Source organism: Colletes gigas, unplaced genomic scaffold, assembly GCF_013123115.1.
Source record: "Colletes gigas isolate AHSC1104 unplaced genomic scaffold, ASM1312311v1 Colletes_gigas_Sc00040, whole genome shotgun sequence".
NCBI classification, from domain to species: domain Eukaryota; kingdom Metazoa; phylum Arthropoda; class Insecta; order Hymenoptera; family Colletidae; genus Colletes; species Colletes gigas.
Window position 1 is genome coordinate 1,205,165 of NW_025106669.1, and position 14,035 is coordinate 1,219,199.

At 30.5% G+C, this 14,035-nt stretch overlaps 1 protein-coding gene across 2 annotated transcripts; it reads right to left on the bottom strand.

Annotated features, from left to right (window-relative positions):
• Positions 1 to 12,371: 12,371 nt before the first annotated feature.
• LOC122402809 (lipid droplet-associated hydrolase) lies at positions 12,372 to 13,976 on the bottom strand. Of its 2 annotated transcripts, none has more exons than XM_043405923.1 (4): positions 13,922 to 13,967; positions 13,253 to 13,572; positions 12,988 to 13,179; positions 12,372 to 12,904 (listed from the first exon to the last, which is right to left on the bottom strand). In XM_043405923.1, the coding sequence occupies exons 2-4, from the start codon at positions 13,559 to 13,561 to the stop codon at positions 12,476 to 12,478; spliced, it is 930 nt and encodes a 309-aa protein (XP_043261858.1). In that variant the 5' UTR covers positions 13,562 to 13,572; positions 13,922 to 13,967; the 3' UTR covers positions 12,372 to 12,475. The 2 variants fall into 2 exon arrangements, with proteins under 2 accessions (XP_043261858.1, XP_043261857.1); XM_043405922.1 differs by having other exon boundaries at positions 12,373 to 12,904; positions 13,808 to 13,976.
• Positions 13,977 to 14,035: the final 59 nt, after the last annotated feature.

Sequence of the window (14,035 nt, forward strand, 5' to 3'; positions counted from 1 at the left end):
GTTATAATTGCACTAAATTTAAGAATCGGCTTACGAGTAATTTAAGGTGGTCGGGTTATAGGTTAGGTTGGTCGAGTTGACAGCAACGAGCGAAAGTGTAATCGTGCAAGACAATGTGCTCCGCGTTTTCTTAATATTCCCATGCGAATAGCAGGAATTCTTATACCGCGATGCCCAATTACGTTAATTTTTGTTAAACGGAGGTATTCTTTAATTCTCATCTATCGCTTTCTAGTTAGAGGTATTATTTTTCGTCTGCCAATTATATAGTTCCCGCGCGTTACAAAAGATACGTATCGGTTCAAATTAATTTGCGTTTCAATGATAATTTTTTTTTTTTTTTGCCCAAACTGTCGATAATTAGATTAATATTAGATTAATTATTGTACCATACACGTTGTCTACCAATCCATAGTTCACGAATGGCGGGGTGGTGGATATTATTTTTTACTTCGAATGTCTTCTTTTTTGTAGACGAACTGCAAATTGTCGTGCTGGTTCGTGTCTGGACTTGGAACCGACCGGTACATTGTCGAACAGTTTTGGGATTCAAGTCACTTCCGTTCCAATTTTAAATACGACTGTTTTGTTCGAATAGAATTCTCACATCATCGTAGTCCATGGTTTGTACTACTGACGGTAAATTATATTATAAATTGAACAAATACAGTTACCTTCGCATAATTTCATTTCGTTCGAATTATGGGCCCAATCTCTGTTGTATATTATATCGACTGTCAGAACCGATAGAACAATTTCTTGAATCTTTCAACATTTCTATGTTTCAGCATCTTACGTAAATTATATTTGAGTTCGTAGTCATAAATGGAAAATATGACAGTCGGTATGATATAAGACAACCCCGATACGTTAAGGAACGACGGATAAAGTTTATAGCTTCGTATGGAAATTTTAATTTGAACGGTTTAATTGTTTTCGGTACAGCGATCTTCTTAAAGCGACTTAATCGTTCAGTGTTTAGTAACGGAACATTTCGTAGCTTCTGTTGTTTCTATTTTCCAAGAACGAGTAGAAGTTTGATTTCTTTTAATTTGCGGACAATAATGAATCCTTAATTTTCACAAACTTGAAATGCGTCTACACTGAACGATTAATTTGATTTTATGATTTACATGATTTACATTATTATTATTACTTTTTACAGTATTATAACCTTTTTTTCTTTTCTGTTCGATGCTATTAATCGCTTTATGATTTTTGGTAAGATTTCATTATTTGAAAAAGAGAATAACTCTGTTTATTAATGATGGCGATCTTTAGTTTTTAAACGATAATGAAATACGTTGGAACATTTTCTAATTTCTTTCGATAATCGTATGAGTTTCTTTTAAAGCGATACTGAAGTGAATATTGAATAAAATTTAGTTAGTTTTGTTTTCAAATTTATAATTTGTAATAAGTACCTTCTGGTATGCTTATGAATTTGTTAATGAAAGTTTAGGTTTTGAACAGAATTGAAACTTCATTTTAGAAGTCGTGCTAGTTCATTTGCAGTCGACAAGAATATTACTGTATCTGGGTTAAGTTTCTGAAAAGCGTGAATATATTAATATATATAATTATGAAAATTGCATGCAGATAACATGTTGGAATAATTACAATGATGTGTGTTATATCAATTGTTTATACAGGATGTTTCCGCTGTTATAAAGGCCTAGAATATCTTCTTTCCTCTTCGCGAAACAGAAAAAGTTGAAATTTAATTCTCGTTAAGATTTGTGTAAAGCATTCTTAGAATTTTCAGAAATAATCTGTACGTATCAGAAATACCAAAAATTTATAAGAAGCTTAGAATAATAATAGACTGATTTTTAAATTTGATAATTTCATTTTAAATTGATAATTTTAATTTCTAAATTGATTATTTTAATTTTTAAATTGATAATTTCATTTTAAATTGATAATTTTAATTTCTAAATTGATAATTTTAATTTTTAAATTGATAATTTCATTTTAAATTGATAATTTTAATTTCTAAATTGATAATTTCATTTTAAATTGATAATTTCAATTTCTAAATTGATAATTTTAATTTTTAAATTGATAATTTCATTTTAAATTGATAATTTCAATTTCTAAATTGATAATTTCATTTTAAATTGATAATTTCATTTTAAATTGATAATTTTTATTTTGAAATTGATAATTTCATTTTAAATTGATAATTTTTATTTTTAAATTGATAATTTCATTTTAAATTGATAATTTTAATTTCTAAATTGATAATTTCATTTTAAATTGATAATTTTAATTTCTAAATTGATAATTTCATTTCAAATTGATAATTTTAATTTTTAAATTGATAATTTCATTTTAAATTGAGAATTTTAATTTTTAAATTGATAATTTCATTTTAAATTGATAATTTTAATTTCTAAATTGATAATTTCATTTTAAATTGATAATTTTAATTTCTAAATTGATTATTTTATTTTAAATTGATAATTTTAATTTTTAAATTGATAATTTCATTTTAAATTGATAATTTTAATTTCTTAATTGATAATTTTAATTTCTAAATTGATAATTTCATTTTAAATTGATAATTTTAATTTTTAAATTGATAATTTTTATTTTTAAATTGATAATTTCATTTTAAATTGATAATTTTAATTTCTAAATTGATAATTTCATTTTAAATTGATAATTTTAATTTCTAAATTGATAATTTCATTTTAAATTGATAATTTTAATTTCTAAATTGATAATTTCATTTTAAATTGATAATTTCATTTTAAATTGATAATTTTAATTTTTAAATTGATAATTGTAATTTTAAATTGATAATTTTAATTTTTAAATTGATAATTGTAATTTTAAATTGATAATTTTAATTTTTAAATTGATAATTTCATTTTAAATTGATAATTTCAATTTTTAAATTGATAATTTTTATTTTTAAATTGATAATTTCATTTTAAATTGATAATTTCAATTTTTAAATTGATAATTTCATTTTAAATTGATAATTTTAATTTCTAAATTGATAATTTCATTTCAAATTGATAATTTTAATTTTTAAATTGATAATTTCATTTTAAATTGAGAATTTTAATTTTTAAATTGATAATTTCATTTTAAATTGATAATTTTAATTTCTAAATTGATAATTTCATTTTAAATTGATAATTTTAATTTCTAAATTGATTATTTTATTTTAAATTGATAATTTTAATTTTTAAATTGATAATTTCATTTTAAATTGATAATTTTAATTTCTTAATTGATAATTTTAATTTCTAAATTGATAATTTCATTTTAAATTGATAATTTTAATTTTTAAATTGATAATTTTTATTTTTAAATTGATAATTTCATTTTAAAATTGATAATTTTAATTTCTAAATTGATAATTTCATTTTAAATTGATAATTTTAATTTCTAAATTGATAATTTCATTTTAAATTGATAATTTTAATTTCTAAATTGATAATTTCATTTTGAATTGATAATTTTAATTTTTAAATTGATAATTTCAATTTCTAAATTGATAATTTCATTTTAAATTGATAATTTCATTTTAAATTGATAATTTTAATTTTTAAATTGATAATTGTAATTTTAAATTGATAATTTTAATTTTTAAATTGATAATTGTAATTTTAAATTGATAATTTTAATTTTTAAATTGATAATTTCATTTTAAATTGATAATTTCAATTTTTAAATTGATAATTGTAATTTTTAATTGATAATTGTAATTTTAAATTGATAATTTTAATTTTTAAGTTGATAATTTCATTTTAAATTGATAATTTTAATTTCTAAATTGATAATTTCATTTTAAATTGATAATTTTAATTTTTAAATTGATAATTTCATTTTAAATTGATAATTTTAATTTTTAAGTTGATAATTTCATTTTAAATTGATAATTTTAATTTCTAAATTGATAATTTCATTTTAAATTGATAATTTTAATTTTCAAATTGATAATTTTAATTTCTAAATTGATAATTTTAATTTAAATTGACAATTGTAATTTTTAAATTGATAATTTTATTTTAAAGTCGAATTATCAGCTTTTTCTCGTTTTGTTCGTCTTTTAGATTGCAAGAAAAATCGAATAAAACGTAAAAACTTAATATCCCTAGTTCTAAAGATTCATTATAAATTTAAAGTCAATCGGTGAATCAGAACTCGAGATATCGTGTCAGCCATTTTGGAAAATTGTGATTTCGAGAGAAACATGATTTAAGGTTCATTTTATGGCGTAATTAGAATATTGTCTAAGAAAGGGCAAAAATGCTAACCTAAAATTTAAAAATTAACTACTTATTTTTCAATGCAACATACAACAATTCTTTTTCTTTTTGTTATTTATTTCCAAAGAAGGAGCAAGTTTAGCCCTTAATGACTGTTCCCTTTAAAGGGCTGTAATTTTGTTATTTTTACAAATTCCGTCAAATGTATTTGCAGATATATATTTCAAAAATTCCAAATTTTGAAAAAATACCAAAAAATCGATGTTTTTTCGTGAATTACTAGAAGACCCGTTTAACTGATAATTCACAAAACGTAACCAACAACATGGATCATTTCAACATCAAAAAATATATTACTGAGAATTTAAAAGTATAAAAGCACAAAATGACTTTCTTGCCTAATTGTCTTCATTTTATGCAGTTGGTTACACAAAAGAGCACGATATTAACAATAAATAAAATCAATGTAGCGTCAAATCGATGTTTCTTCGTGAATTACTGGAAGACCCGTTTAACTGATAATTCACAAAACGTAACCAACAACATGGATCATTTCAACATCAAAAAATATATTACTGAGAATTTAAAAGTATAAAAGCACAAAATGACTTTCTTGCCTAATTGTCTTCATTTTATGCAGTTGGTTACACAAAAGAGCACGATATTAACAATAAATAAAATCAATGTAGCGTCAAATCGATGTTTTTTCGTGAATTACTGGAAGACCCGTTTAACTGATAATTCACAAAACGTAACCAACAACATGGATCATTTCAACATCGCAAAATATATTACTGAGAATTTAAAAGTTTAAAAGCACAAAATGACTTTCTTGCCTAATTGTCTTCATTTTATGCAGTTGGTTACACAAAAGAGCACGATATTAACAATAAATAAAATCAATGTAGCGTCAAATCGATGTTTTTTCGTGAATTACTGGAAGACCCGTTTAACTGATAATTCACAAAACGTAACCAACAACATCGATCATTTCAACATCGCAAAATATATTACTGAGAATTTAAAAGTTTAAAAGCACAAAATGACTTTCTTGCCTAATTGTCTTCATTTTATGCAGTTGGTTACACAAAAGAGCACGATATTAACAATAAATAAAATCAATGTAGCGTTAAATCGATGTTTTTTCGTGAATTACTGGAAGACCCGTTTAACTGATAATTCACAAAACGTAACCAACAACATGGATCATTTCAACATCGCAAAATATATTACTGAGAATTTAAATGTTTAAAAGCACAAAATGACTTTCTTGCCTAATTGTCTTCATTTTATGCAGTTGGTTACACAAAAGAGCACGATATTAACAATAAATAAAATCAATGTAACGTCAAAATACGCCATTAGCAGGTTAAATAAGGGTTGAATAAGATCCTTGGATTCATAATTGAACTTTTCTCGTGTAATATCAGATGACTGCTAGCCCAAGCTAGAAAATAGCCTAAGTGCCTTGCATCACATCCTCTATCACTGATTTCTCCGCGTTCGGGCCACCAGCTCAGGGATTTTATTAAACCTGTTCAGATCAGTTTGAAGTATTAATAAGAAATATAAGAATTCCCAGCGTTCACATAGGAAATAAATGAAATCTAAAAATCGCTAAAAGGCACCGACATTTCGCACAGACCACGCACTTTATTCGAATTTGCATGGAATTGTGGCTGCAATTGGAGGTGGTGTCTTCGAAGGAACTGGAATCGTTATTTCTTTCGAGAAATTTGACGGAAATACAGTAGTGCCCGCATAAGTGACCAGATTTTTAGCCCAATTGAATGATCAGAGTTATCCCCATCAATTCTTGGGTGACTCTAATGGGAGATTTTAGAGGCCAAAATAAGACGAAAATAAAATATCAATTTTTTGAATAAAAAATTAAATTGAAAAATTTCAAATCATTCTGGAAAAATTATTTTCGATTTCTAGGGTCAATTATGATCATTTTTGGTCAATAGACATACCCTCGAAATCCTGCGCATTTTCGAGAAAAAAATTCGAGAAGGTAATGAAATTTTTTGACTGAAAAAAAAAATTTCAAATCATACTAAAAAAAATTATATTTAGTTGCAGGGGTCAATTGCAATTATTTTTGGTGAATAGACATACCCCCAAATTCCTACGCATTTTCGAGAAAAAAATTCATTACCGAAAATACAATGTCTGACCATACATTGATACGTTTCCCTGAAATTTCATGCGAATCTTTAAAACGTCATAATTTCTGAACGGATTGGAGGATTTTAATGTTTCAAAAGGCAAACAACGCGTAATTTAGTGAAGAATGTGTAGAAATTCTAACAATATTAAAAAAGTTGTTCCTTGACCCCGTAAAGTGAGAAAAACCACATAAAAAATGGTACAAATTTTAAACAGTCATAACTCCTACAATAGTGAATATATTTCAATGAAACTTTTTCCTGATGTGGAGCTAATGGGTATCTACAAAAAAGTATTAGACAACTTTTCTATAGAGAGTCAAACAAAATTACTAAAAATCAAAAACGAATTTTTTAAGAAAAATCGACAGGGTCTAAATTTTTCGGCGATAAAACATTTGAAATTATTCTGAAAAAATTATTTTCGATTTCTAGGGTCAATTATGATCATTTTTGGTCAATAGACATACCCTCGAAATCCTGCGCATTTTCGAGAAAAAAATTCGAGAAGGTAATGAAATTTTTTGACTGAAAAAAAAAATTTCAAATCATACTAAAAAAATTATATTTAGTTGCAGGGGTCAATTGCAATTATTTTTGATGAATAGACATACCCCCAAATTCCTACGCATTTTCGAGAAAAAAATTCCTTACCGAAAATACGATGTCTGACCATACATTGATACGTTTCCCTGAAATTTCATGCGAATCTTTAAAACGTCATAATTTCTGAACGGATTGGAGGATTTTAATGTTTCAAAAGGCAAATAACGCGTAATTTAGTGAAGAATATGTGGAAATTTGAAGAATATTAAAAAAGTTGTTCCTTGACCCCGTAAAGTGAGAAAAACCCCATAAAACGTAGTCGAAACTCCAAACGACCATAACTCCTACTATAGTCGACGGATTTCATTGAAATTTTGGGAAGAACTAGAGTTCGTGGATACCTATAAAAAAGTATTAGACAACTTTTCTGTACAGCTTCAACCTAATTTATTAAAAATGAAAAATTAATATCGATGAAAAATCGACAGTAAATTTTTCCGGGGGAAAAAAAAAATTTCGAATCGTTCTGGAAAAATTATTTTCGGTTGTGGGGGTCAATTACAATCATTTCTTATCATTTGACATACCCCCGAAATCCTACCCACTTTCGAGAAAAAAATTCGAGAAGGTATAATGTTTTTAGACGAAATTAAAAAATTTCAAATCATATTTAAAAAAATGTATTTAGGTACAGGCGTTAATTACAAGCATTTTTGGTCAATACACATACCCCCGAAATCCTACCCACTTTCGAGAAAAAAATTCGAGTAGATACTGAAATTTTTAGACGAATTTAAAAAATTTCAAATCGTACTAAAAAAATTATATTTAATTGCAGGGTTCAATTACAAGCATTTTTGGTCAATAGACATACCCTCGAAATCCTGCGCATTTTCGAGAAAAAAATTCATAACATTTAAAACTTTAAACGTTAATAACTTTTTAACGAAGCCTCCATCAACAAATTGGTATTCTTGATTTTGGCCCTATTTTGGCCTCTATTTTCCCCAAGGATGGCCAAAACACCCTGTATGTGAGAACTAACAATGCCCATATAAGTGACCAAGGCCTATCTCGAGTTTGGTCACTTATGTGGGCACTACTGTGTTCCCCATGAAACATTCTGTTGACTTTCTTCGTCGATTCCTCTTCATTCCTTCAAACGGAGACGAAAACACGCGGTGCATTCGATATCGTATCGATAAAAGAGGATCCTCTTTTGCGTACTCGATCGCCATTTTATTGTTAAACACGACAACTAGAATTAAACGAGATATGCGAGCCTACACATATATTTCAAGAAATAACAATTCGCGAACGAGTTTAAGGAAGAGAGAAGAGAGCAAAGAAAACAATATTTTATTCTAGAGAATCGAAATTATTATATTTTAATAACGGAGACGAGAACACGAGACAAACGAGCAAAACGTATAAGATAAAAAAAAACAAATCTATAAAACGACAAAAAAAAAAAATGTGTGGATACATTGTACGAGCGAATGAAACGAAATTCGACCCTTTCGAACCGAATAGTCCGATAGGAAGATTCCCAGGACGAAACGTAGAGAGATACAAGTTGAATTTCATTTATATTTTCCTACGCGACTTTTGTATGACGATGCGGGGCATGTGTGCGAATGTTGGGCTCGATCGACGTTTGTTAAAACGAAGTAGGAAGTTCGAAGGTCTCGCTGAAACGATAAATGTCGACGACACTGCTTGAAAATGTACATAAGTAGCTTTTTTTTGTCAAGCAGAATCGTCAGGTCCACTTTTTTCCGCTAAACAGTTCAATATATATATTTATATTTGTTTCTACAATGGGCCATGAGCTACACGAATTCGCCATCGACCATCGACCAAGAATACACCGCTGTTCTCGGGCCACGCTCGAACCGAGTCGCCCCGAAGGCTCCCGAGCCTGCCCGAATCGCCCCGATGGCTCCCGAGCCAGCCCGAATCGCGCACGGACGACCGTTGCACAGCGCCTCCTTTGTTCCCAACACGTACAAACGCCGTTCTCCGCCACCTTGCACATTTCTCCTTCTACTCCATGTAATAGGATACTCGTATTTATGTTAGAGAGAGTTTAAATATACGAAGGTGTTGAGTACTTGGTAAGGATTCAGAGTTATTGCTTCGCCGACGACAGATTTACTCGAGCGAAACGGGTTGTACAGTTTTCGAGGTTCGGTTGAGCATCGAGCAAAGTCTTCGTTAGATTTTCCATACGATTACCGAGAGAGAAAGGAAATAGAAAATGGGATCGATCCATCGAACGGTGTCTGAAGCTACGAACGCGTTACTCGATTATATTCGTAATCGATCGATCGATTAATGAATTGTAATTCTGATTAACTTCAATTGACGATGGAAAAGTGAGATTTACATAAACAATAAATTCTAACTTATTAATTGTTAATTATTATTGATAGCGTGCGATTTACTTGGTCAATTTTAAATAAACACACCCTAAATAAAATATATTTACGAAGAAGTGAAGAGCAGTTAGTTTCTAATAAACTAAACTAAATCTGTAACTTTGTCATTTTTGAGAATTTTACTTTCGTTCTTAAAACTCGAAACGTTGAACAGAGATAAAGATTTCGATTTTTTCGAATCCGTCACCAGTGGGTTCCTCCTTTAATTCGCAATAATTACACGTTTCTTTTTTTATTTTGACACCAAAAAGTATCTGATAAGAGCCATTTTTTGATAAGGCGTTGATAAAACAGGAAAAATGAAAAGAGACATTGTGAGATTGATTCTTAACACTTTACCGACCGGTAACGGTTGATAAATCGGCTATCGGTCGGTAAACGTTGGCCGGTAAAGAAGTTGATTGATACGCTATCGGTCGGTAAGCGTTGGCCGGTAAAAAAGTCGATTAATAGGCTATCGGTCGGTAATGTGTTAATAATACATATCGACAAATAATCATTAATAAGGCAATTGAAGAAGATGACTCGAGCAAATTTACCTGTTAAAATAAGTGTTTTATTTACACTGTTGTTGTATTTTGTAATTTCCAAGTGTATGATATCTGTTTGGTTTGGACTTGAAAGAATGTCGAGTGAGACTTGACGAAGGTGCTCCTGAGATCAAAATTGATGTCGAATCACACTCGACATAGGAGTGCAAAGGGTTAAGATAATTTGGATTATTAACTAATCCAGACCTAACCCAGATCTAATTCAGATCTAATCCAGACCTAACCCAGACCTAACCCAGATTTAGGGTCTGGGTTAGGTGTGGGTTATGTCTCGGTTAGGTCTGGGTTAGGTCTGGATTAGATCTGGGTTAGGTCTGGGTTAGGTCTAGGTTAGGTCTGGATTAGATCTGGGTTAGGTCTGGGTTAGGTCTGGATTAGATCTGGGTTAGGTCTGGGTTAGGTCTGGATTAGATCTGGGTTAGGTCTAGGTTAGGTCTGGGTTAGGTCTGGATTAGATCTGGGTTAGGTCTGGATTAGATCTGGGTTAGGTCTGGGTTAGGTCTGGATTAGATCTGGGTTAGGTCTGGGTTAGGTCTGGATTAGATCTGGGTTAGGTCTGGGTTAGGTCTGGGTTAGGTAAGCCCAAATCGACAATTTATCATGTACTTGTATGTTATCATGTGTAAATAAAACACTTATTTTAACAGGTAAATTTCAAATAAAACACTTAAAAGCATTGTTCGTCAAGTCACATTCGACATATTTCTAACCCAGACCTAACCCAGAGCTAACTCAGATCTAATCCAGACCTAACCCAGACCTAACCCAGATCTAATCCAGACCTAACCCAGAGCTAACTCAGATCTAATCCAGACCTAACCCAGACCTAACCCAGACCTAACCCAGATCTAATCCAGACCTAACCCAGACCTAACTCAGATCTAATCCAGACCTAACCCAGACCTAACTCAGATCTAATCCAGACCTAACCCAGACCTAACTCAGATCTAATCCAGACCTAACCCAGACCTAACTCAGATCTAACTCAGATCTAATCCAGACCTAACCCAGATCTAATCCAGACCTAACCCAGACCTAACCCAGACCTAACTCAGATCTAATCCAGACCTAACCCAGAGCTAACTCAGATCTAATCCAGACCTAACCCAGACCTAATCCAGACCTAACCCAGATCTAATCCAGACCTAACCCAGAGCTAACTCAGATCTAATCCAGACCTAACCCAGACCTAACTCAGATCTAATCCAGACCTAACCCAGATCTAGGGTCTGGGTTAGGTCTGAATTAAGTCTGGGTTAGGTACGCCCAAATCGACAATTTATCATGTACTTGTATGTTATCATGTGTTGGTAATCGAAATAAAATGAAAACTGTTATTTCAATACAGAGTCGAACTGGTCATATAAGAAATTTACTCAATTCAATAATAAGAGTGATTTGATTATTTAAAATTTCCCAAGCGGTCAAAATGACTGCTTTTGACCAATATAGGTATAACACATATACCGGAAATGATGGAGGGAGGAGGTAACTACAATGATTAATAAACGCATTTGTATGTTGTACAAAAAGTCATAAAATTCTAAGAAATTGTGTCATTATATACATAATTGTTTTTCTAATCGAAATTAAAAAGCAGTCAAAATGACTTCCTTGGGCAATCTAGTGTTAACAATTGATTCATATTATTTTAACGTACTTTGCTTGTAAGAAGTCCAGATGCATCGTAAACATCTGCGTACGAAGAGCATTCAGGAAATTTATTTTTTACGGCTTCTATTTCATCTAGATTCTCAGATATGTGGCTCTAAAACGTTTTGCACATATTAAAGTAACTTATATGTGTTAAATGTATACAAAAATGTAAGATATATTCAGAAACATATTTGGGCACATAAATTATAATTACATATTAACACTTTACCGACCGGTAGCGGTTGATTAATCAGTCGGTAAGCGTTGGTCGGTAAAACAGTTGATTAATACGCTATCGGTCGGTAAGCGTTGGTCGGTAAAAAAGTCGATTAATAGGCTATCGGTCGGTAATGTGTTAAAATCCTTTTCAATTTCGAGAATTTCAATGGAAGAGACAAACATTTTTAATTTTATATTAAAAATTGACCTTGCAAAAACTGAATAAAATCGAAGTCGGATGGTTGGGGATTTTTCCTCGTCTAAAACCATTTAATTTACCACAATTTCAAACTTCCTACACGCTATACCGTGGTTCGATGTAAATGAATAAATTTTTCCCCCATTTTTCTAAGTATCTTGTTTACGTTATATGTATCAGTTTACATTAAACATTTTATTTGATATTGTAGGGAAAATAACGCGATTACACTCATCGTATCATAAACTTTCAATTTGAATTAATTCCTTCATGCTCATCGTATCATTTTTTATACACATTAATTTCAAATAAATTATACTACTAGTAGAATGGTAACTCTGTGTTTTTCTATTATATATTATTCTTTAATTTTTGTTAAAATAGATATTAACATAACCAACAAATGCAATCAATTATATTAAAGATTTTCAAATTTTGACAGTAATTTATCATTTTTTTAATAGAATTATGATATACTTTCGTTAATTAAATCTCCAACGATTTTACCCATTTCTTTGTCGTACTGTAAAACAAAACAATGATGGTAGCCACGTTTACAGAGTTCTGCGTTCACATTTGGATGCGCAAGCTTCATATTTTCGTAATGTCTCACTGGAGCCCAGCCATCGCAATTACCATAATAAAACCACAGTTTGTCAGCATGTTTCGAAAGTAATTCATCGTCTCGTTCCTTTACGATCTCCATTTCCTCGTCTGCCATTTTGATAACATTTCTCAAGCTACGAGGGTTCAATAGCTGTTGTATCGCTTTGTTATACTTTGCAGGAATGCCATTTAATAGCGAATAAATGCTAATTAGAAATGCTTGTAAAAAGTGTGGCAGACACGAGAGTGTCCAAGAGAGAAAGATTAAAATACTTGCAATACGCGATACCTAACAGGAGTGCAGATTTAATTATTTTATGCTGTAATGTTACGGCTTTGTTTATATAATAGCTCGTTGTTAAAAGTACTTACTACTCTAGTGAAAAACCATCCGTTACGGGTTTCAGCTATATTCTCTATGGTTGGAAACAGCAAGTAACATTTTGCTACTCTTCTAGAAATCAATACATCTTTCAACATGTTCAGAATTATCCAACATCCTATCGAATGGCCGATAAGATGTAACTTCGCATCCTCTGGCGCGTACTTCTTTATAAACTCTTTCTGTAATCAAATTATAACAAAAACGTAGTCAATTTTTATAAAAAAAGCTTAAGAGTTGGTATGAAAGGGAAACCTTGTGCTCCAATTGCGCGATCAAACTGTAATGTTCGTTCCAGGTCGAATCGTTCGGCATGGTAGCCAACAAATTATTCGGTGGTTGTACGTGTCCCGCGTGCCCGACTACCCAAATAAGCGTTTCGATGGAAAGTCTTGTTCGTAAAGTCTTTATAAATCCCTCGTAAAATTCTGGAATGCCTGGATTACCAGTAATGACAATCGCAATGTCCTTTATGCCGTACTGCGAAAGACCTTCCTCTACCCAGTGTCCTTCCGTGATTACATGGGTAGGAACGCCGTTCCAATTTAGCATCGCACGTTGCATTTTCCTTCCCACTGTAACAAATTGTTTAACATGACTATACAATAATTGAACCTATTCGAGACATATATATATACATGAGTGCGTTTGATTGGAATGAAATATTTATAAGAATACATTCCGTGCATAAATATTAAATTTAGTGATTACTCAATAAATATTAATTTTTAAAACAATTGAACGATTCATCATCAAATATCTATACTCGTGAATATATTTATTTTTAAAAAAACGAGTACTAGTACTAACAGCAAAATTAATGGAATTTAAGAGATATATGACGGGTACTATTGCAGCAACACGTAAACGTTGTTCCAACAATTTGCACTGGATGGTGCACCTGGAACAGGGCATCATACTGACCAGATCGAACGTAGCGGTCGAGTCGGTATGTTTGCACTTTGCAACAGCAGTGTGACCGAATTTTGCATAATTGAATACATAGACGGCGACACTAGTAATGACGAACACTCTTAG

Excerpts from the sequence above, each read along its gene's own strand:
- LOC122402809 (XM_043405923.1), bottom strand. The coding sequence starts at position 13,561 with ATGCAACGTGCGATGCTAAATTGGAACGGCGTTCCTACCCATGTAATC. Across the intron at positions 13,180-13,252 it reads TCGCGCAATTGGAGCACAAG|AAAGAGTTTATAAAGAAGTA; the intron begins GTTTCCCTTTCA and ends ATTTGATTACAG. Across the intron at positions 12,905-12,987 it reads GATGGTTTTTCACTAGAGTA|GTATCGCGTATTGCAAGTAT; the intron begins GTAAGTACTTTT and ends CACTCCTGTTAG.